The 26,094-nt window shown below is 41.2% G+C and overlaps 1 protein-coding gene across 3 annotated transcripts in view; it reads right to left on the reverse strand.

Annotated features, from left to right (window-relative positions):
* Positions 1 to 829: 829 nt before the first annotated feature.
* Positions 830 to 26,094, reverse strand: part of acoxl (acyl-CoA oxidase-like) — a 40,498-nt gene continuing 15,233 nt past the window's right edge. For all 3 annotated transcript variants that reach the window (XM_079512075.1, XM_079512077.1, XM_079512076.1), the window contains exons 11-19: positions 25,647 to 25,763; positions 22,325 to 22,478; positions 20,348 to 20,437; positions 15,912 to 16,021; positions 15,575 to 15,686; positions 15,101 to 15,188; positions 13,946 to 14,016; positions 7,332 to 7,433; positions 830 to 2,068 (exon numbers count right to left, since the gene is read on the reverse strand). In XM_079512075.1, coding sequence (XP_079368201.1) covers positions 1,877 to 2,068; positions 7,332 to 7,433; positions 13,946 to 14,016; positions 15,101 to 15,188; positions 15,575 to 15,686; positions 15,912 to 16,021; positions 20,348 to 20,437; positions 22,325 to 22,478; positions 25,647 to 25,763 — 1,036 coding nt within the window. In that variant the 3' untranslated portion in view covers positions 830 to 1,876. The remainder of the gene's footprint in view (positions 2,069 to 7,331; positions 7,434 to 13,945; positions 14,017 to 15,100; positions 15,189 to 15,574; positions 15,687 to 15,911; positions 16,022 to 20,347; positions 20,438 to 22,324; positions 22,479 to 25,646; positions 25,764 to 26,094) is intronic.

Raw genomic sequence — 26,094 nt, forward strand, 5'->3', positions numbered from 1 at the left:
CAGGATCAACACTTTTCTTTTTCTTCTAGATAAAAAACGTAAAGTTGAAAAGTATGCAAGATATTATTTGCGACCTTTATTTTGAAAACCAAGGAACGGAAGTAAAATGCTTACCATCATCTAACATGACACACACGGATTTGTGGATTATTTACACAGAGCTCTCCCTCCTCTGTTGCTGCACACACAGGAACGGAAAGGAGTCAAAAGTGTCATAAATCTAACAGCATAATAGTAGTCCAATGACAGCCCCCTACAACCCCTCTTTTCCCACATCAGCACACATCAAGTCCCCAACATATATAAAACACAGACAGCCAAGGAAAAACATGTCACGGCACATCAGGAAGTTGGGTCATTTGTGTTATTGAATTACCATTTGTGTCAAGCCTGTCGGATGCTGGTGCCTGATGCACATTGTGTGTGCGTGTGTGTGTGTGTGTGTGTGTGTGTGTGTGTGTGTGTGTGTGTGCGTGTGTGTGTGAGACTGCTAACAATTCAGAAAAAAAGTTAACACACATATTCTAATGACTTCAGAGAGGCCACAAAACATTTACGTCAGCAAGAATAACAACAAAACACACCTGGATGTGCAAAGTCTGTCTGCAGTGCACCTGTTTTTTCTGTCTCACCACTCCTGAGATATGACCAATGGTGATTTTGATCATTTCGATCCAAATGAAAAGGCTCTTTTAGTCTTTTCACAGCATGAAGTTTCATGGGGTTTCAACTTCTTGCCAAAAGTTAGTAATCTCTTCAGGGCAGCATACTGATTTAGCTAACAGAGGTAATAACATATAACTGTTTTATTAATCTCCAGAGCAGCTAGTGGGATCTAAAACTGACATTTATTTTGCAACAGTTAAGAGTAGAAAAGCTGACAAATATGTCATAGCAAGTTCTAGAACAGAAGGCATTTTTGATCTGTGAAGAAACCTTTGAAACTGTAGGCCAGCAAACAAAAACTTCACGTTTTTGTCAAAAATCAATAAAAAATATTGAAAGAGAAAACGTCAACGACATCACCAACATATGGCCAAATATAAAATATTAATTTGATGATAAAATATTACACTTGTATTCATAAATCTAACAATAGTAATGTAATATTTGTTCAAAATACAACTAAAGTGAATTGTTAAAAACACCAAGACTTCTACAGTACTTTGCTAAACAAATACATGGAATTCAGACTCCTGTATGTTGCAGTTCTGGCTCAAATGGTATTTAGAAAATAATCTTAGGCATCGGGGCATAATGTGGAAGTAAGAGGGAGAAAAACCTTACATTTGACTCTCCATAAGTGTCCATTTTGGCACTCATTTCTAGATGTGCTGTACAATCCTGGCAGTAACGGTTCTATGCTCTCAGTCACCATTGAGTAACACAGTGAATGGCACTTTAAAAAAACATTTTGACAATATTAATTTTATAGTCATTGTCACTATAATATAGAGACAATACTAGGTTACGTTTACTTGAAGGGTGGATGAAATGTTGATTAATAATTTAATTTAGAGCTAGCCCAATGCACACATATATGCATACAGATACTGCTATATACAGAAAGGCTCTTCAAAGAAAGAGAGGCCGGGCTCATGCTGAAGGCATCTCAAATATTGAACGTTGCCCATTGATGTGGTTATTTTTAAGACCCCATCTTTGGACCCACATGTGCACCATTCTGGTATGAAATTCAATTACATCCGAACAAATAGGCTTCTGTTTCTCTCAAGTTTCCGATGTCCGTCAACAAAAAACAAACAAAACAACACAGTAAGATATACAATTTACACAGAGTGTGATCCAATTTCTTTGAATGAACATGATGCCCAACACATAATTGGTCTGTTCATTCCATGAAATCATAAAAACCTTATAGTTTTGCAGCATGATGCTGAGGTAGGGAGGATGACAAGTGGGTGTGGTCTGGAGAAGAGTAGAACGCCCACTGAGCCCTGGGATTGACTATTCCAGCGATGGGAGCCTGGATGCAGCAGGAAGGCACGTTGAAATCTGACACCACCTTTAGAGCTTCATCCTTCACTGATCTGCACAACTCCAGTAGCTGTAAGGTAGAACATAGACATAAATGTGTTATTATCCACTTATGATAAGGTTTTTGTCTAAAAGTAAAAACCCAATTTTTTTTAACAAGGTTCCTATACATGTGGATTAAGAGGCACGTACACACGCACACGCACAGTAATAAGCGGTTCATTCAGAAACAACATTCACAGACACCTGGTTGCTCTTGAATGCACTCTTACACTCACATGAAACATGCATACCGGTACACACACAAGCATATTCTTACTCTCATACACATGGATACTGGCACACACCACGCAAACATATACATACATTATACAACACAATATATAACATACTGTATACACACATGTGCACAGACAGAAACCCGAGAAAAGGCACACAAAAGGAGTGCGAGCCAATCAATACCACTTTTCACATATTTCTCACAGTAGCTATCGATCAGTATTGATCGGGTGCAGTACTTCGTTTAGACAGTTTTTGGTTTAGACTAGTCATTGGTTAGTCGAGTCATTAGTCCTACAACTACAACCTATCTCAAACCCTCACCCTAAACCTAACCTCTCACGGGGCAGCACACCTAAACCTAACCTTAACGCATGTCTAACCAATGACTAGTCTAAACTAAGTAAGCACCCCAAATGTCTGACCCAAATTTGTGGGTATTCATTAACCACATGAACCTTAAAGTCTGTATATTTTGGGCATGACATGACGGCGAACACTTGGTGAACATTTGCAGAAAATAGCAGCTCCCCTCCCCAAGCTCATAATATGTTGCATTGCGACATGCGGTCAATCGGCTATTTTTGACAAAGAGATTTAGTGTAGAGGGAAAAAAGGATGGAACCAGATATAGACCCCTGGAGTCTTCCAGGGGTCTATATCTGGTTCCATCCTTTTTTCCCAGTCAACTGAAGTATACAGGGTTTCAGTGAATCAATGAGGTGAGCATTCATTACGAAGCTAGAGTGGGGCTACAGTGAACACAACATTTTGTCTCTCATTGACACCTCGATGCTACCTTAGGAAATACAGGTTTAATTAGAGATTATTGACATAGCCATTAAAACTAATGAGGTGTACAGACCGATGACTCAGACAGGCTGCACAAGCCCAACATTGTTTATTTTGGACAGAGAGTGAACACACATTTCGATGTATATGACATAATGGATTTAATAATTTTAACAGTTGAATTGGCCTTCTGTGTGGATTGTCACCTGACATTCTAACACAAGGGATTTGCAATGTTACAAACTGTCTATTGCTACAGGTATATGTATATTTAATGCAATATGCATGGTCAAACACATTTTAGGCAGATGTTATCAAAATATATTGTTTGGCAACATTCAAATTATACATTCGAATTATGTAAAAGTCCTTCACATCTTGGTCTATTTGGGTCCCACTACTGCCACCCACTGGCAAAGTGGCCATCAGGGAGCTGTTGATTACCCCAATAGAATTTGTATTACTAGACTGGTGCCCGGCTGTAGAGCACTGAGGCGGTAACGATGGAAGTTGGAGATCCATGCCCTACCCGGCTTTTCAATACCCGTTGTACCCGTGTCAGAGTACCCGTTCCACCCATCTGTCTGTGTCCCAAATATGGAGTGTTGTGATGTCACGGGCCAGCTCCATATATGGAGCGTGGGCAGATGCCCTGTCCAGAGCCCGGGCGGTCCTGGACAACCATGGGTCCGACCGACTCGACACCGGGCACTGCACTCCCTGTGGTGGTGTGGAACGCGTGTGTCGAATTCGAATAGATAGATGATATACATTTATTAAACTTAAAATAGGCTGATATTAGTTGGGAGAGACGCTCGTTTAGAATGATGCTTGGTAATAAACGCCGTGGCGGTTGTGCAATACCCGTTGTACCGTTTTCAGAGTACTTAGAGCTGTACTACTCAAAGTGGTGGAAAGTAACTAAGTACATTTACTCAAGTACTGGACTTAATTACAATTTTGAGTTATTTGTACTTTACTGGAGTATTTCCAATTTCCAATACTTTTACTCCATTACATCTACACTGTTTCCTAAAGAAATGGAATGATAATGATCAATCAATGATGATGATCTTTTTCTGTATCTGTGTTCAGAAAGCATAGGTTATGTGTTTGAGTGCGACAATTACTGTTATTGACAACTGCTCATTGACTGTTAATGAAGATCTTCCCATGCACTGAACTGTGACCCCTCTACTTACAGGGCTATAGAGGACAATACTGACCACCTGGGCCAATAAAGTGTATGTGTGTCGGAGTCTGTGTGGTTCCAATGATGCCTAAGGATCAATATTTTAAGGGGGCAGTTGTGTGTGTGTGTGTCTGTCTGTCACACACCATATTATTGACTAGTTGTAATGTGAGAGGTCAGAACACAATAGCACTGTGACTCTGAAGACCTAGCATGATGCTGAGAAAGGTCACAGCTACGTGTCACGCATGTACAAACAGCCGCACGCACGCACGCACGCACACACACGCACGCACACACGCACACACAACACACTAGGGTGGCCTCTTTTAGTGATTTGACTATCAGTAACTTGCTTAAAAATGTTTAATAATGTCAGGCTGACCCCAGTCAATTCTCTACAGCCGTACTGTAGTAGACCTATCTCTAGTAAGCATCTAGCCAATAAGTAATCCTGTGAATCATACAACCAAGCAGAAGCAGTCAGTCAGGCAGGCAGGCAAACAGGCATCCAGTCAGTTACATGCAGGACCGAGACAATTTGCATGGCCCGTTGGAACTCGCGCTGTGATAAGCAAAGCAAGGCTGCTGCTATCATTTTTCCTGGGACTTGTTTTTCACTAGCTTTAGACCTAAGTAACTAACTAAGTATAATCACTAGTATATTATAAACAGGATGGGAAAACAGTCAAATGCTAGTTAGCATTTGGTTTCTTATGATAAGTAAGCCCAGTTTACCATCTTATTTGGTTGGTGACCAAGAACTGTTAGATGAATTCAGTAATCTAACAGACTATGGCAGGTGAATAATGATTCTTTGATTCTTTCCTGTCTGTATAGCAGGCAACTTTACTATGTAACAACTGAAAAACAGACTTTTGCAATCCAAATTGGTTTTGTACAAAAAAGCATGGATCCACTGAAATCTAATGACATTTTTAACAGCTCCCAATGTGTTAACTTTTATTTTAGGCCATGGATTCAGTCCAAGATTTCAGTACTTTATGCATGAGGCAATCTGGAGCAACCCTCCAGTCCACTGCATTTATATGAAAAATACTGCTGCCTCTAGCACTTTGAAAATTGCAGTCAATGGTGTTATTTTATTAGGCAGCAAATCATTTAGATAAATACCCCTAGCTGTGGCTCTTTCAGTCCCCAAATCAATTTCCTCCTCCATATACTATCAGCTTGTCATGAACACACGCTCTTTGTAAAGTTTTATCACAATCTAGTTATTTTAATATATCTATAGAGCCGTTCAAGAACCACAATTTGAATGGGAATGCCCATTGTCCTTATTCTACCAATGTGGTTGATACTTGATGTTATCAGCTTTAAAGCATGGAGATTTTTCCCCAGCAACAGTACCCTGATAGGATACATGTGTCAGCAGCTAGTTGACTACTGATTCTCAACATGGGATGTGGGGACACCCAGGGGTCCTTGGGGAGGTTCCAGGGGGTCCTCAGCAAAAACATGTTAATATTACAGTTTAACCTTGCTAACCCCATTTTACGGTTAGGCTATTCAAACACCAAAAAAATACAAAATCTCGAAAAATTGTGAACAATTTGGAATATATTTGATAACAAAAAACCTCTCACAGGATCTCTATGGTAACCCTTTTGTTGTCCTTTATGGGATCACATGCTAACATATGCTTATGACAGGCTAATAGTCTACTGAAGCAATGCTAGCACAGTGATACTAATCATCTGCTGCTGCATGACAACAAGTGTCTTTGCATATACATGTGTGCGCGTAAAAGGGTTTCGGAACGGAATGTGTGTGTGTGTGTGTGTGTGTGTTCGTACATGTCCGCACACCATACTAGGAGTGTTTATGTGTGTGCCGCCTCTATTTGATCACACTTACGTGAGAACAACTGTGCTAGCAGACTTCTGTAACAAGGAGGGTAAACAAAACACACATGCACACACGTGGTACTCAGTCAACAGAAAGCATGCACTATCACGCACCAAACAGAAATAAACTGAACTGGGTTGTGCGAGTGTGAGAAAGAGAGATGCAGAAAAAGAACACAATATAGACTCAAAGGAAAAGAGTAAAATAAAACAGAAAGATACAAGATACTGCTGAAAGTATAATGCACAAGGAATTAGAACAGACAGTTTGGAAGACTTTAAAAGAACACTATACATCAATATATATTAAAAAGCATAAAACAATGACTGCTGCCATGACCACAGAGCAACACTTTAAGTTGATTTGTGTGGCTCCCGTTTCTCGTTTAAGGTCTTAATTTATGATGTTTATGATGATGAAGATATCAGAACAGAGTATGCAAATGTCCTCTGCTACAGCTTCCTGGGCAGCAAGGAATATGTGGTTCCTGGTTTTATTTATGCTAGGATTAGAAGAGAAAGACGGAACGCAACCTATGTCGTTCAGGATGTAGTTTAGCACTGGAAGCTGGAAGGCACTTTCGCAACCAACTTTGGTGACATGAAGTGGACAGTCACTACAAGACACTAATGTTTAGTACGTTTCTGTTTAGTACGTTGGTCAATTCTTTCTGCTAGAAGAGGTTCAGGACACGAGGACAACTATTATAGTATAGTATATCCATGTAGCTACACGCTAGTTATGGTAAACACTGTGTGTATGTGGGTTTTTTCTATGTACATTAATAAAGAGAACTGATGACATTAGCTCATACTTATGTTTCCCTGTAGTAGGTTTCATGGCTGGCTGCCCAGGTGCTTAGGAATATTAAGAGAAATCGTGTGTGTGTGTGTGTGTTCTTTGCTGAGAATGCAAAATATTGTCCATAGCATACACCAATGCTTAATTATGGGTAAAACCTGAAATTGCGTATCTCACCTAAGTCCTAATGAGATTTTTGAAAACATTGTGTGCTATAAGAGATTTGTCAACATTTTTCAAAAAAAATGCAATAGCCAAAAGTAAAAATAGGGCTTAAATGTTTTTTTGTGTGTGTGTGTGTGTGTATGTGGCTTGATGTAGTGATGAGACTCAAAGAGAGTGTGTGTGTGTGTGTGTGTGTGTGTGTGTGTGTGTGTGTGCAAGCGCGCGTGCGTGTTACCTGTGTGCGTATAGCTCGGCTGGTACCAGGGGTTAGATAGTTGTGTTCCAGGTACCAGGCACGTTCCTGGTACACCAGACTGGTCCCATGGAGCAGGCAGAACTGGATACAAGACACAACACACACTTTGTTAACCACTTAATAAAAACTGTTTAAAACCAGCGACAATAGCCGATGACATGTCATGACAGGGGTGCTAAATTGAAAATGGTCAATGATACAATATGCAATCTCTTATTTTCCATTTCCATGCCCTACCATTCCATGGTATTGCTGTTCACTAAATCATTTCAATTGTTCTGTTAATCATTAGGTGCAGTTTCCTTTTCTTTTTGGAGTGCCATCAATTCATATCAATAATAAACAATTTCAAGTGAGTTGATGGGCCCACAGCTACCATAGTTAGTTGGTTAAATATGCCGTTTATAGCTAAATGTCTGAATAAAATAAAATAAATAAATATAGATTACAACTACATTTGGAGTCGGAACAATGCTATTCGTCACGATCTGGCTGGCCCGTAAAGGTCATGATGAAGAGGAGGAAGACACGCTTTAAAAGGGCTGACTAGACCAAATTCCTACAGGTACAAATGCTCTCTTAATAATGTGTCCCATCTTTTGTGGAACGGAATCCCCCACTGCTTCCTCCATAGCCCAGGATGCAACGGTCACACCTACTGCGACTCCAAAGCACCACACAAATGCAATGATGTAAATAATCATCCCTGATGACAACACGCAAGAACAATATAACCACATCTAAAATATAACCAAACATTTGGCCTACCATGCAGGGCGATGCTTTGATTGATTGATTGAAATATTTATTAACAGTTTGCAGAATTACAGTACATTTCAAGCACAAACTCAATACAAAGGCTGTTAACTGTGAGTGGACGACCCAATTAAGCATTACACTTGTTTACAATAGGGTCCACCATGTTCAATTCATCAGGTCTGACATTGAGAATCAGCGATAGATGACTAAACAGGTGGGAACTGGGAAACCTTGAGACAGAGATAGGCCTATGGAGTGCCCAGATTGCTAATCTTCAACAGAAGGTTCTTGATGCAGTCAATGTAAAGAATGCCCTCAAGATGTCTGAGCTGGTGTCTGCTAAAACGGGTAACGCTAAGCTCGAGTGACCTCCAACTGGACGAAAAGGTTGGCTGATGACCATGACAATGACCATGGAGATGAAGCACCAGCAGCGATTGGAGGAGGAACTTGAGAAGATGCGGAACAAGCCAAAAAGGTGTTGATGGAGAAGTTTGAGAATATAAACAGTCACTAACATTGCTGACACCACTGATTTTACAGAATTATTATAGTATATTGTAAATAATTGTATTTTCTTTTAAACAGTTGTGTGTCTTCCTCCTCTTTGTCATGGCTTCGTGAGTATAGTGAGTATCTGGTGGTGACAACAATTTCATGTTGGTCTCCACTTTGGTGTGAACACAGAGGAAATGGAAAAATAGACATGCCTGCTTTTTTACAGTATGGCCTCTTCACAGGGCGCGCATGTGTGTGGCTGTGTGCGCACGTGCTTTTGTGTGTGCGGCAGTGTGCCGCGTGTGTATGCATTTGTGAGACCGTTAACCGCCACAAGAGATCAAAGAAAGGAGTGGAAAATAAATAGAAAAACATGCCAGAGTAATGACACCTTTGTGGCAATAACATCAACTAAAGCCCATTGAGTGCAATGTGATGTGCATGCTTTTGCATTAGCATACATTTCTTTCCCCATTCTTTTAAAAACACGAGTGGTTCGGTGTGTGTGTGGTGCGTTTCTGTCCGCCTGAGGCCCTGCTGTGAGCCCATGTTTAAGTCACCTGCTAGTTGGATGGTCTAAATGTTTATTAGGTTGTGAACCCCCATCTGGAAAGAGTTTGTGCCAGAGACCCCCAGAAGAGGAGATGTGTGTTCTAAATTCTACCACCATTTTCAAGATTCTTCATTTGAACACCTCTAGTATAATATAGGGTTAGTGGCTAAACTGATATAACCACCCTGGAACGCCTTAAAGTACTCTTGGGGACCCCACTTTGGGAATGACCATTTTTCATTTGATCATCAGTAGAGGAAAGGGGAGATTCCTGGCTTTCTAATGCCTACATTATTGTTGTACTCCAGATATCAAGCAAGATGTGTCACATTATGTTTAATGTGGCCAAACAGTCTGGCGAGTATATACTGTACCTCACACATACCATAGAACTAACCCATTTTGACCTGAGATCAGATTCTAAAAATGTCTTCTACATCCTGACGGTTTTCTGAAAAAGCTGTTTCTATGTCAGCGGTTCTTCGATTTTTCAAAAATAGCAGACCTACAAGCTCGTAGCGCGCCACTCGGTGGCGCGCTATGAGCTTGTAGATCTGCTATTTTTCAATAGCTAAAGCATAACATAATGCTAACACCAAAAGGGGTTCCCACCCAAAATGGGTTAAAAGTGCACCCATGATGTCAAAGTAGTGACATACTGGACATGTTGGAGCCATTGCTACATTTAAAGATGCAGTATGTGAACCTTTCATGAAATAAGTGTTAAATAGCTCTATATTCTGATAGACCAGTGGTTCTCAACCTATTTATACCAAGTACCAACTCAGAATAAATACAGGAGGGTAGAGCTGACCCATCCTATTCAGCCATGCACGGTTTACACAGATGAGACATTTCATTTATTATTTTCTTTTCTTTTCCATTCCTAAGCCAATAATGCTGGTGCTCTGATGAAACTCCATCCAATCAGCACAACTGATGATATTTCTAATGTGATTAATCCGTTCTCAAATCTTCTATTAACGGCTAAGTCTAGGTGTGCCGTCATAATTTATTCTTTGATTTTTTTTTGGGTTCCATTCCTAAGCCAATAATGCTGCTGCACTGATGAAACTCCATCTAATCAGCACAACTGATGATATTTCTAATGTGATTAATCCATCCTCAAATCTTCTATTAACGGCTAGGTGTGCTGTCATGCTCATTTCAGCACAGCTGGAGAGCCAATTGCCAATTGCTTTAGTCGGAAGAACTACCTGTAGACTAGCAATATAAATATTTCATTCCACTTTTTTGGCGACTCCTCTGTCTTTTTGAGTGGTGCAACCACTCCCTTACGGAGTTATGTGTGTGGGTGGCTGGGTGCCTGCCTGGCTGGCTGGCTGGGTATGAGCACGAAAACAGCATGGTTGTTTTTCACCACCTGTGCGCAACCCAACACACACACACACACACACACACACAAACGCACATATTAACTGTATATATGATGATTTCGGGTGTGCCAGTACAGTACAGTGACAGTACAGTACAGGGTACAGTAGAGGGACCGGCACACGGTAACTCTGTCATTTCTCAACCGTTTTGGACGCGGGGCGGCACGCCGGAACCGGCCCGGCACCCTGGGTGCGTTCCTTTCCTGTGGGTCTGGAACCCCCCCCCCACACCGGGAACCCCCACACGGAGTTGCACCAATCACTTCACGCGGGTGTGATGTTTTCTTCTTTTTTGGGCGACTCCTCTGCGTACCATTAGAGGGAGGCTCAAGTACCACAGTGGTACACGTACAGTACCACAGTGGTACACGTACAGTACCACTGTGGTACACGTACAGTACCACAGTGGTACACGTACAGTACCACAGTGGTACACATACAGTACCACTGTGGTACACGTACAGTACCGCAGTGGTACACGTACAGTACCACAGTGGTACACGTACAGTACCGCAGTGGTACACGTACAGTACCACAGTGGTACACGTACAGTACCACAGTGGTACACGTACAGTACCGCAGTGGTACACGTACAGTACCACAGTGGTACACGTACAGTACCACTGTGGTACACGTACAGTACCACAGTGGTACACGTACAGTACCACAGTGGTACACATACAGTACCACTGTGGTACACGTACAGTACCGCAGTGGTACACGTACAGTACCACAGTGGTACACGTACAGTACCGCAGTGGTACACGTACAGTACCACAGTGGTACACGTACAGTACCACAGTGGTACACGTACGGTACCACAGTGGTACACGTACAGTACCACAGTGGTACACGTACAGTACCACAGTGGTACACGTACAGTACCAGTGGTACACGTACAGTACCACAGTGGTACACGTACAGTACCACAGTGGTACACGTACAGTACCACAGTGGTACACGTGGTACTGTACCACTGTACCCCCCCTCTCTCTCTCTCATTAGCAGATTAGCAGGCAACAGTGCGGCACTATCTCTCTCTCTCTGTTTCTGGCACAACAACGCCACTTTTGCCCCTACTGCTACTCATAGTCACAGTCACATAGGTTAACACGGACATTGCTGTTCCTTGGAGTGGTTGCACCACTCAAAAAGTGATGACACAAAGAAATGAGTAGAGCATGCACAATTGTAACTGGATCACTATAAATTGTAATCTGATAAATGGGTACTCTCTTCTTCTGAAATTGGCAATCCACCTGAACATGTATTTTATCATTATTAAAAATCTGGAGAGACAAACTTTGAACAAACACTCTCTCAATGATTACTATAGAGCAGTGGTTTTCAACCAGTGGGCCGGGGACCACCAGTGGTCCTTGAAGGGTTTCCAGGTGGTCCCCAGCTAAATGATGGAGAGTTCGTAACCAAATGGACCCTTATAAATATTTAACTCGTAAGAGTGTGAAATTAAACCAAATGAACCCGTAATTTTGGTTCTGAGAGGCTAAATCTCATCAAAAGGTGGTCTGTGGCTCAAATGCAGAAGATATAATAATGGACCTTGATGTGAAAAGGTTTGAAAACCACTGCTATAGAGCCTAGCAGCGGGGGTGGATTTCTGGACCAACTGAAAAATCGGCCATTCATTTTTCCAATAGATTTACACAAATATTTATATCAATCATTTTAAGCCTAGAATCATGCCATGCCTGGTGAGTCAAAACCTTTTTTTTTTTTATATATAATTTTTATCCCACGATTTTGTAACCCATTTTTCACCCCTGTGTCAATTATCTAATGTGATCCTGGGCTCTACACACCCTCCGCCAACCTGGGGAGAGCAACGGACTTGAACTTATGCTTCCTTCATGCATGAGTGTCCAATCAAAACCTTTGATTCTGTGAAAAAATGAAAATAAAAAACACTAAACAAAGGGTATTTATTATCATATAATTAAATATTCAATTATTTTTGGTCATGATTCACCAGGATCCCGGATGGCTTGATTCTAGCCTATTTTTGTAAATCTCTATGGGAAAAATGAATTGGAGAGTTTTCAGTGGGTCCAGAAAACCACACGCACTGCTATGCTCTATTCCTATTCGAATAGAATATAGTGTTTTAACATTTTAAGAAAGAAAGGGGGAAAAAAAGATTTAACCCGACAACATTCCTTTCACTACCTTCTTGTTTGCCAAACAACACATTTGTGCCAGCCTGTGGTATTGAGAGAGACACTCCTGTAGACTTTTGTTGTAAACTAAGAATATTCATATAATATTCAATAACTTATCGCCAAAACCAACAGTTTCAGTTTCAGAATGTGTTTCGGTGCTCAGTGATAACAAGAACGCAGAAGTATTTATATAAGTATTACGCCAGTGTCTGCCTTGTCCATATAGTACCTACAGTCTTGTCTAGCAGAAACATCTCTCCCTCTTTCACACACACACACACACACACACACACACACACACACACACACACACACACACACACACACACACACACACACACACACACACACACACACACACACACACACACACACACACACACACACACACACACACACACACACACACACACACACACACACACCAGCCCCCCCCCCCCCCCCCAGGGAGAAACAATGTTGACGTCCAGTGTTCATTTATGTTAATATATGAACTATTAATTTTGTGTGTGCGCTTATCCATTAGGACATACATACATACAGTATAATCGATCGCCTATATGGCCCTGGTGTATTTAGCCCCCCCCCCACCCCATGTGTTTAAAATAAACAATATTCAAACAAATCAGACTCTTGTGCCAAGATGGTGTGCGTTTCAATAAGACAAACTGCTTTCACTCAACCAGGGAGGTTTGTGTTTGCACACCACAGCAGGGACAGATGTTCAGCCCTGTGTTATGTGAGTTTAGGTTAGTGTATTACTATTTTTATATGCATCGTTGTGTTTCTAAATATGTACATGTAAATGTGTGTGTGTGTGTGTGTGTGTAGTTTCCATAGGTGGGGCTGAGTCAGAGGAGTTTCCTATATAAGTCTGAAAGAAAGAAGGCCAGTGGAACCAGTTGGTTTCACAAGCACACGCACACATACAGTACCAAAACACACGCACGCACATTGCAAAGGAAGGTATCCTAAAAACAAACAAAAATAATCAGAGACAAAAAACATTCAGACACATACTATGCACACACACAAAGATATTCAACACACACACACACACACACACACACACACACACACACACACACACACACACACACACACACACACACACACACACACACACACACACACACACACACACACACACACACACACACACACACACACACACACACACACACACACACACACACACACACACACCTTTGCTAACAAGGCACGGTCCTCTTCAACAGGGCATTGCTGGACAGCAACAGCAAACTGTTCCAGAGTTACTATGGGGACAGAATAAGACATACACACAGGGGGTTAGATAAACAACTTTATCATTACAAATGGTCAAAGGTCAAACACCCATCACATAGGAAGAGGAGAGCATGCATGCCACTGTAAAACACATTATTCTTTCATGTATTACACAAGTAGAGCAAGTAGAACAAGTACAAAAATACACACAGTCACACACACATGTATAAGTATTCCTCCGACACATCTGACTCTCTGAGTGGTGTTAATATGTCAACACAAGCTCCCTTTTCACACTCTAGTGTCACCAAGTTTGTCTCTCTCTCTGACTCCCATCTCATATTGTTTTTTGTTCATTTGTGCCAAAATACAAAATAAAAAACGGATTACAAAAATATAGACAAGAAATCTAAATGCACAAGAGTAAGGGGAAAAACCCAGGAGGGCTTAGTTATATACTTCTATTCTATTGGTACATTTAAGAATCCCAAGCATCGATATTCTGGGCTGAATATTAGACCAAGATAGCTGAAAGAATCCTAAAAAGTGTGAAATAGCCAGTCGGTACCCAGGCTTCTATTTTCGTTCGCATTTGGCTAAAAAAGATAAGCCTGGGGTAACCCATTGGAAAATCTGGCATAGTGAGTGGGAGTCAACTTGTATTTCGCTAACCAAAGCTTCGCTCCACTTTTTTTATTATTATTTTTTTGTTTATTGATTTTTCATAGCCTTCGCTCCACATTTGGTGAAGTCTGTGTTCTCTTCAGTTTTCTACCGAGAAGGGTGCAGGAGGGGGGCGAGTCCACCGCAGCTCAGAGCATGAGCGGTCGGGTGTTGCGGTAAATGGCTTATTTTTTATAGCTCGAAAAGTCATGTTTTTGTAGACATCTGTCTTTCATAATGACTAAAAACTCTCCACAGCGTTTGTGTAGACACACACTTCTGGAAGTCTCGCTAGACGAGATTTCACCGTGATTTCACGTATTTACAAGTCCCCTTGTAAATACTATGGCGGACCATTTGGGAGACATCCCATGACCGCAAAGATACCACTGAGGTAAACCTCATGTTGTTTATGTATCAAGGCTCCTGGTAGCAGTACTTACTACTTACCCCTGTGTATGTGAGCCAGGGCCAGACTGGTGATATGGTGCAGACAGGAGTTCCAGGCATCAAAAAACGGGTCCCTATTCTTTTCCACCTGTAAAAGAACAATACAAATTTGTTTCCTAGCAACACATTGCATCTTTAACCACTAGACTTATGCCACTTAAAAGGAGTAGTTATCACCCTAAACATATCAATTACACAGAAAATAAGGAATTTTGGGGTGAACTACTCCTTTAAGCTCACAACGAAAATAGAGATGCCCGGAGTTAATGTGGTTAAATACTTAAGTGGGTCACTTTTCTACTTCAGATGAATCCCAAATGCAGGTTGTCATGAGCCAAGGGTCCTTTTGGTTGCTAGCCACAAGGTGGAGCACATGGAACCACAAGTTCATAGAACCTACTAAGGATTCAGTGGTTACTTAAGGTCTCTTGGAAATCTCAACCACCCCCCCCCCCCTCCCCGCCCCCCACACACCTTGGCATAGAGTCGGGCTGCCAGGCTGCGCTGTAGGACTCTCTCTCGGTAGGCCAAGGCTTTCAGCAGGAAATTCAAATCTCCAAGCCTGTCTACATTGAACCCTAGAAAACTACAGAGAGAAAGGGAAAAGGAAAGGGAAAAAGAAAGGGAAACAGAAAGAGAGAAAGTTAGAACAAGAGAGACAAACAGGAAGAGTGAGAAAAAGACATAAAGGTATGAAACTCAATAGACCGGAGATGATGAGGAACGGTCGAGAAGCCTATAATTATATTAGGTTGCTTCTTGATGTGCCTGCTCATCCTCATCAAGGTTACATTTGATTGGCTGCTCTGACCTGGTTCGTAGGCCGTCGGAAACGCTATTGGTCCAGGTCCTGATGAGCCCGCCCATCAGGCTGGTCTGCATCTGACTGGCATACTGGGACATCAGCTCGCGTGCAACCACCTGAAGGAAACAAGCAAGCACGCACGCACGCACGCACGCACGCACGCACGCACGCACGCACACACACACGCACACGATTCTCAATGTTTTAGTCCTATATATTTAACAGTTTAAGCCTAACCTTAGACCTCACTCTAAGAATTGACCCAAGTTAACCTCTTTTATCCGGGAATGTTGTTAGCAGGGATACTCTACACATCAACACCATGCGTCACTCTCACATGTACTGTATGCACACCTGGGAGCTTCCCAGTACTGGACTGTTGACCAACACCATGCGTCACTCTCACATGTACTGTATGTACACCTGGGAGCTTCCCAGTACTGGACTGTTGACCACTGAACAGACTAATTGGCCATCAAAACTTTACTGGGATATTTATATTTTCCAAATGTGTTGGTAGAGGGGAGTGTGTAGCTGAGATCTGACTTTTATGCTGCATGATGTTCTGGTTTGGCCTGTAAAATGTAAACTTTTGTCTCTCTTGACTATATATATACTATACATACACACAGCCTCTATGTTTTTCCATGTGAGGGAAATCAGATTTGTGTGCGTGCGTCTAGACTTGTCAAATGCGTTCCAGCTGATTTGGATGACAAATGTCCCCATTCAAAACATCCAGCGGACTCCGCCGCAGCCATGTGACCACTGAAGTAGGCTGCTTTATTGGGATCGGGAGGTCACTTCAGGACCTGAATAGAATACACCAGGCCTCTGAGAAATCAAGCATCGTGTCAGCTCATGCAGGACCCCGGGTGTCATACACGCCCCAAGCTAAGATCAGCTGTCAAACTGCTGACTGAATAAGTGTTTCTAATCAGCCACGCTTTTCTACACCCTAATCACAGCTCAGACACTCAACAAGAGGCCCATTTAAATATTGTCTCCTTCCCATACTGGATCTAAGCTATTCCATTGCTGGGCTGCCACGAATGCTGCTGCTGGCAAAGCTTTCGCCTCCACCACCCCAGCCTCCACCTTTCTAGTTCAGTGTCTTGCATGACTCAAAAGTTGAACTGAAGAGGTTTCATTGAAATTCAATGTTTTGCATTGCTCTAGTCCAGGGGTAACCAACCAGGGGTTCGGGAGCTACCAGTAGCTCGCACGAGCCATTCAAGTAGATCCCGGAGTGAGCGGGTGTCAGACTGACAGGCAGCCAGTATACCAATACACAGAACGTGGATATAGAATAGCTTGCAGTGATGGCCCCAAACATGTGTATCGGGCTATCAACTGCAGAGTTTGTTTGTTCTCTTGTTTGACCGCTATCCCCCGTGTTGTGCATCACAACACGCCGGCGTTGTGATGCACAACTTGACTTGTGCATAATAGTCATGCATATCAGAACAGAACTATGGTATAAAAACCCACAGAGCTAAACAGCCTCTCACTCACTACTATACCTACACAGGCAAGCAGTGACTACTCTACTCTGACTATGGAAAAATACATTTGTCTTAATATTTTGGCATTGATTATATAACTATCAGTATTTATTCTTATTTAAACTATAGTCTTTGTGTGGATGTGGGCAGTGTGCACATGCATTGAGCCTGTCAGAAATCGCAAAAAAAGTGTTTTTTTAAACATAGCCTATTTTAGTGGTAGATCATGGCTTACACTTGAGAATAAAATGGGCTCTTGGGCTTGAAAAGGTTGGTTACCACTGCTCTAGTCTAAAGTTGAACTGAAATGCAATATTTTGCGCAGCTCTAAAGATAAACTGAAATTCAATGTTTTGCATGGCTCTCAAGTTAAACTGAATTCAATGGTCTGCTCTTATACTGTATACCTATGGGGCATCTCTGGATTACATTCCCCGGATTAGTTTAAAATGCTGCTTTGGAACTATCAACGTTAAAAGTATACGTTTATTTCTTATTTATGACATGAGTGTTCCTGATTGAATTATAGCTTTAACATTCACATTATGATCGAATGCTGAATCTATATACAGTAGATTACAGTAGAAAGAATGAGACTGTCCGTTGTATTGTCCTTCACTGCCCCGCTGTACTTAAAGTGAGATCCAGCTGGCAGTTTGAGATCAAGTTCTCTGTAGAGTTGCCAAGTGCTCTGTACTGAGCCAGCTATTCCCTCTACACCAAATATCTTCGTCAGAAATAGAAGATCTACAAGCTTACACCGTATCACGTGACACGTGAGCTTCGTGAGATCGGCAATTTTCTGCAAATGATCCCACAGAATAGGAATGCTATAGATCAAGTAGTTAACAGAGTTAATGGACAGAAAACGTTTAAGTCAGGTAGAAGTACAGCAGGTTAGCTACCCCTTGGTTAGCATCCTGAATTTGTAAATTAAATTCTTTGAAGAATATATGCTGTAAACCATGATGTTACTTTGGGCTCAGTGGGAGTCATGTAAAAACAAACGACAGAGGATACCACTGTTGTGTAAATGCAAGGAGTGGCTTAAATTAAACAGTCAAACTCTTTGTTGCATATCAACAGGGTGATTTAGTGTGCAACGTTTGACACTTCAAAATATGGCAAATTCAGGGTGAACGAGTTGAACGGTGAATAATTCCTTTCCTCAAATCAAAGGATGGTAAAGGCTCTATTTTGTGCATCACTTTCATTCTTAATTTTTAAGTCTCTACTGTACATGTCTGTAGAGGTGCTTTTCCTCTCAGAACGTATAGTTGCTGATGGATAATTTGTAATTATTAAAGATTTATTGTGTGTGAATGAATGCCCTGCATAATTATGAATCATTACATATGCCCCATGCCCATGTATTTTTGATGTGCCTCTCAGGTCACGCTGTCCCACTAAGTTACATCTCACTTCTCCCCTAGCCAGCGGGTAGATATAGAATTGTTTTGTTTCCCGTTTATCTGCCTCTCCGTGCAAAACATTATTATTATTTGACCTCGGTTTGGTGCGCGAGGCAGACATTCCGTCTCCCTCGCTCTCCTATTTACGTCTTAAAAACGCCATATTAGTCGGCACGGCCATCAGTAATATGCCAAGTACACCTCCCAGCTATAGGTGTCGCTACTATTCACTTTTTGTTAACCTCTGAACTCAAATGTGCATTATGCTTCCTGGTTTTGATCAAGGACTGTCTAAAGAGGACGAGACGCGAAGACCGTGGAAGGAAAGAAACATGCACAATGGGCTATATGCAGCCAACACTTCCGCGTTCAGCTTCCTTGGTCTCAACTGCGCATGTTTCTTTCCTTCCATGGAGCAACATGGCGTCGCCCGTACGGTCTTCGCGTCTCGTCCTCTTTAGACAGTCCTTGGTTTTGATGGGAAGTAACAGTGTGTACCTCCCTTGGCTGTTTGACACGTAGTGTTCTCAATCTTGATTAAAATTATATATAAGCCGTGTCCATTTTGTGACACGGGGAGAGACATTTTGTAATTGGCTGTATGTGGACTCATTCTTTGTGCTCTCCGAACTAAAATGAATTGGCTAAATCATTGAAGCTTCCGACTGGACATTCCATTATTTCTGTGGACTCATTATTCATCTATTGGGTATTTAAAGGTATTTTTTCTAAAAGTATTTCCTACTTAAGGTATTATATGGATATTGATCATTCTCCTAAAAAGTATTCCTGTTAAAATGTATTCTTAACTTTATAATTTAAAAGGTTTATAACCATTTTTGCTACAGAGTATGTATTTGTACTCTGATTACTTTCAAAAGTATTTTTACATTTCCGGAGTTTCTTGCTCTGCTATCGAAGATTTAATTATACAGTCCTTTCTTATTAGCATTATTAATTAGGCTAATTATAATTGATTTAACAATTTGGTATCTTCTCACCGATTCCAACAGTTGCAGTCGCAGAACTAAACATGCCTTGAGAAAGCAAGCGTGCAATGTGTACATACGCAGAAAACACCAGAATCACTCTAACCAACCAAATAACCTCGTTCAAAGAAAGACCACATGGTTATGTTAGGTTAACCCATTTAGGCCTGAACTCAAAATTTAAAAAAAATCTTCTAAATCCTCCAGTTTTCTGAAATAAATATTTTCACGATTTTTCAAAAATTAGATCTGCTATTTTTCAATAGCTAAATTATAACATGTTTAAAACACCACAAGGGGTTCCCGCCCAAAATGGGTTAATCAAATTAGATTCATATATTGAACCAATTTAATAAAGACCATCAAAATGTGAATACACAATGCCAAGTTACAAATTTTCACTTGAATGAATCAAGTGTTACAGCTGTTGACTAAGCACTGATCCTGGGTATTTGACAGCATACTGTGACACTTTGAAATCGGTTTGGATATTATAACCCACAAGAGGTGACGGAAGAGAGGCTGTGAAAACCTACCTGCAACATGACCATGTTGTCCCCTTCAAATGTCACAAAGACATCAGAGTCACACTTCAGAGCAGGGATACGATTCTCCATCATGAAGCCCTGAAAGACATACAGTACACGATAAGACCACCTGTGTATATTGCAATTGGGCCCTCAAATAATTAATAAAACACCAAGATAATAATGATAATATAACAATATATATAGAAAATATATATAATGTAAAAAAAAAGAAATGTCATGGTATTCTTTTAAAACTTAAAGGGAGTTTTCATTGTGACGCCATTAAAATATACTGTTGGTTTCATTGATCGAAGCTGAACTGTAAATGAATTGATTGGTCATAACAGCCGATAGGCTTCCTTGTTAAGTGGTCAGATCCGTTATCCACAAACACTTAATATTTTCAAGTGGGCCCTGGTCCAGAAAAGGTTGAGAAACACCAATGCATTAGATTAGAGTACATCATATTACTAATGCAACTGCTATAGAGCACCGAAGTCTGACGTCACTTTCAGTAGAGGGCGCCTATACACAGGTTCATGTATTTTTTTATTTGCAGTGAAATCTCCATAGGGCGATTTTAGGTCGCTTCATATAAGAACTGTGTTTGAAAAATAAACCGACCGACTTTCTGTCAGGGGAGTGGCTGTGCGTCGTTAATGATGTCCATTCACATTTGATACAGCCAGTTTCTGGAGAAAATGGAATTAATGTGGCCGCAAAAGCCTTGAAACTACATATGAAGGCAATGTCGCTGCTAATATACGTCATGCCCAGCTGTCAACACATTGCGTTCCTGAGATTCCTCGTTGACGTAAGCTCAACTGGTGGTGACTCGACTCGTACTAACCACGAAACATTAAATATCAATAAAATAAAAATAAAAATAAACGTAATTAACATTCGGTTTCTGTTGTGCGACGGGCAGATGCAGCCACCCTGCCTACCCGGAAATGTAGTCTCTGGGTTGTTTGAATCGTTTCTAACGCTTATTTTGTTACTCTTTGGGTATATTTGTACAGTTCCACCTTCAGTCGATGCTTCATATCCATGAGTGAAAAGGCCGGGGTGATCGGTTTATTTTTCAAACACAGTTCTTATATGAGGCGATCTAAAATCCCCCTATGGAGATTACAATGCAAATAAAAAGTACACGAACCTGGGGACTGACGCCCTCTACTGACAGTGACGTTAGGACTTCGGTGCTCTATTAGCTGTAGAATTGGCTAGCTAGCTACTACAGTGAGCTTTAGTGAGATTTAGTAGGGCGTTCTACTACTACTCCTCAACCATGATCTGATCTTTCACCAACACACTTTTTCTACGACACATACCTTCACAAACAAAATGTATCTTTCTCCCTGACCAATACACACAAGAGACACAGTTTGTGGCTTTAAACCCTATAGGCCCATGCTGGAACTCTGGGCATACAGTATGTTAGGTGCCGTAACACCGCTAGTAAAGCAGTGGCACATACTTTCAAAAAAATACTATTTACTTGCGCAAGCAGATCGCGCAAAGTACTGCGGTCGGCTGGGTATGTCGGTGTTGTCCAAAGTATGTTGGTGTTGTCCACCGGCCAATATGGGACCACACCATTCTTGATGACGTAACTAAGGCACGTTTGGTGATCGGCTGGGTATGTATGTATGTATGTATGTATGTATGTATGTATGTATGTATGTATGTATGTATGTATGTATGTATACGTATGTATGTATGCATGCATGTATGTAGGGGTAAGAATGGTGGTCCCTTATTGGCTGTTGATGGTGACGTAACTAAGGTACGTTTCAAGGTTGGTATAAGGTCAATAACGGGTCTAAAGGATTTAGAACAGAAGTTGTGATAGACATTAGTTAGTAGCAGTACCACCACGACAGAGTGCATTTCTAGTTCAAGACTTTTTTCATGGACACCCCGGACGCACACACACACACACACACACACACACACACACATACACACACACACACACACCATTCCCCCGGTGCATTCCCTGCAGTCCTGCAGACATTGGAGGTTTTGCCAGGTGCTGTAGGCTTTGAGTCCAGCCACCATGGCCTGCAGAGTCCTGTTGTGCTGCATGTCGTCCCCACGACACAGGACGTCATCCATCACCCCCACTGCATACCTGCAAACACAGTGAGTACATACTGAGCAGTGTTTCTCCACGTGGGATGCGGAGACCAACCAGGGGTCCTCGAGGGGATTCCAGGGGGTCCCTAGCAAGTTGTGGAAGAGTTTAAACACCAAAAGCTCACAACCCGTCGCATTGCTGCGTGTTGTCAGCCTAGTCACACAGCACATACACACACAGTCATAGGTCATATACTGTGTGTCATTTAGACGCTGACATCACTAATGTGATGTGAAGTCTGGCCACATGAAGTCTGGATCCAAATTGGAGCCTCACCGTTCCCATGTGAATCATGGGACATGATATGATTTTTCTTTTAGGCTTGGGGTCCTTAACAACCTTTCAAAAGTAGTGCCCCAGACCAGACACTAATCTATCAATCAATCATCTGGCTACTGCAATAATAAACACAGGAAGATATGCATGCAGACATGTATAATTATGCAAGGAGACACACTCATAAGTGAATTAAGCCAGGTTCTTTGAGGGAAAGTAGAGCACAACTGTGTGTGTGTGTGTGTGTGTGTGTGTGTGTGTGTGTTAGGGAGGGAGGGGGGGAGAGAGAGAGAGAGAGAGAGAGAGAGAGAGAGAGAGAGAGAGTCAACATTGTGATACAGGGTTGGGAACATTACTTTAACATTACAGATAATATATTATGGATTACCTTCCTAAAATTATTATAATTAATAATTAATTAATAAGTATTATAATCAATTTGATAAAAAGAATGTGACTTGAATACATTTGATTAGATTTTCTTTTTACTACTTTACTTTATTTTTCTTTCAATCATTTTATTTTTCATTTTTGCACAAACTGATATACGAGTCATGACTCACATATATTATACACAGACAGACTAACACCTAGACCAGGGGTCCTCAACTAGAAATGCTGAAGGTCCACTAATACTTTTTGAAAAAGACTAAGGTCCGTTCCCATGCCACGCAGCGCGGGCCACGCAGCGGCCAGCGGAGAGCGGGGCTCTATATTTTTTAGTACAGTCACACCAAGGCAAGCTTATACAAATCGGATCCCCTCCCAACCAACCAATTCTGGGATGCAGAGTATGGAAATAAAATGTTTCACAAATATTCCCCTCCAAAAATTCACAGCAAATGAGAGGTATTGTGTTGAGGCACAAAGAACACTTTTTTTTTGTCAGGTTAAAAACAGAGGTGGTCAGAGAGGTGGTCCGCAGTCCAGTCTATTGAGGACCCCTGACCTAGACATACCTACATACATTATACATACGTCCATACATAATCTTCTTCTTACTCCTTACTAGACTTACTAGAGTCTTCAAATCATAAAACCTTTGAACTTAACAGGAATGGTTCCTAAATTTGCAAAACCCCTTGATAATATTTCTGCGTATTCTCCTCCCATATATTCCACAACCCAAACAAAGAAAAATCCATCCATGTCTCCATGGAGAACATGTGGGAGCAGTTGTAGAACGTTATGGAGCCAACTTGATACAGATGGAACAACATCATCAATCCAACATTGTAGTATTGACAACCTAGCCATCCTACCATAGGATACTCATTTAATTCACTAACTTTACGTTTTAAATAAATGAACAAGGCTAGCGCACAGTATAGGCACACAATAAAACAGGCCATGTCCTAGTACTACACATAACGACAGTGGTACGACAAGTGACGAGTGGTCCTCAAAGTTGTTTACCGTCCAGAATGTTTCACACAAAGTTCTTCCGAATAACATCAATGAAGGTTGTCAAGTCTCAAAACAACCACAGAAGACATTCTTGTCTGAGGACAATGTTATCTAACTAACTGCTATCCACCTTCCTGCATGCACACTTCCATGACCGACCTTTGTCTGAAAGATGCAGAGTATGTTACCCAAATTTAGGGTCACGAGTCACGACCCAATTTGGCTCATGGATCTGTTATTGGGTTTCGAAAATTGCATAGCGATTCTATGTAAGGGTGTTAACCCCCTGTCGGTGAATTATCTCCCGACAATGACCACCTAGGCAGACATTATCCCGCGTATTACATGGCTACTTAATAATAATACATAAATAAATTAATTGACCCAAAACACAACAAAACGAGATATTTCATTGCTTGCGGTAATGAAATTATTCCATAAGTGTCACGCTGGCCAGCACTGTCTGCCCAGCACTGTCGGAAAACAAGGAAGTGAGCTGATCAAATAGAATAAATTTTCGGGTACTGCTTCGTCTATTTCTCGCTCAAATGTTTTCAATAACATTTTTGAGAGCAATGTTTAGCTGTAAATTACATTGTGTGTGTGTTTACATGGCTGTCATGTTGGAAACAGCAGGAAATCAAGCGGGGCGCAGCAGGTGCTCCGAGGGTTTGATTAGGCATCGGCCTGTTATAGAGCGGAGCGGTCATTATCCAGAAATAACAGACCACTGAATTCAGCGATTGACCAATCAGAATCAAGAATTCAACCAAGCCATGTAAAAAGATATGTTAATTCATTTTCCAAATAAAAATAAAAAGGTCTACCAACTCCAACTCCCTTCTCACGAACCTACGAAACCTGAAAACATGATTGCTCTCTCTGGCAGAGGTATCCTTCCTTCTCCAAGAAGCTAAAAACAGGCTGCAGCAAGAATGGCAGAGGTGATGTTGAAAGTGACTTTACACATGGTGTGACTCCTGTGATTTCTTCACCATCAACCACGTGCATGATGTCAAAATGAAAATAAATGGAAGAGTTCATAAACGTTGGTTTCATCAAGGCCATAAAGTGGCAATGCAGGTGAACAAATCTGGAATTGCTTATATAGCTGAGCCTGCATACTGTAATACTACCTCTCATTAGATTAAATGTGATACACCTTCAAACATGACAAGTCAATATAATTTAAAAAGAAAGTCCGTAAGGATTTATGAGAATGTTGGTCAATGTTGTGGTTTAACGTTGAGAGAAATGGAGAGTTGAGAAAAGATAGAAGAGAATAGAGCATGTTTGTTCATTTAAGTGTTACACGATTGTACATTACTTGTGAGGTGAGAAAATTAATATATTAATAATAATAAAATTATAATTAATATAATCTGCATGATGTACTTTTGCCAATTCAATAAAGACATTTCATATACATTACATTGCAATGAACAGTTTGTTGTGATTATAATTGTATATATGCATTACCTGGTGGTGAAGGTGAGGGCCAGGACAGCAGCCAGGTGGGGCATCAGACGGAGGTACTGAGTCTGGTGTTCTATGATTTTCACCTCATCCTGATCCTTAGGACCAAACTGACGACGACTGGAGGGAGGACGAGGATGACAGACAAAGAGACACGACTAATCTTGTTAACCCATTTAGGCCTGACGTCGAAATTTAAAAACAAATCTTCAAAATCCTGACAGTTTAACCTTATGTTTCTGTATCAGTGGTGCTCAATATTTCATGTCAAGGACCCCAAAAATGATATGTAATTGGCCACCGACCCCCCCCCCCCCCCCCATCTGAAAATGTGATGTTCCAGGAACCTCTCAGAAGCAAAGATTTGAGTTAAAAACGTTCACTCTGAATGAATATATATTCAAAGATTTGTGCCACATTTTCACGGTTTTTCAAAAATAGCTAAAGCATA

Source organism: Electrona antarctica (assembly GCF_951216825.1).
Source record: "Electrona antarctica genome assembly, chromosome: 10".
NCBI classification, from domain to species: Eukaryota; Metazoa; Chordata; class Actinopteri; order Myctophiformes; family Myctophidae; genus Electrona; species Electrona antarctica.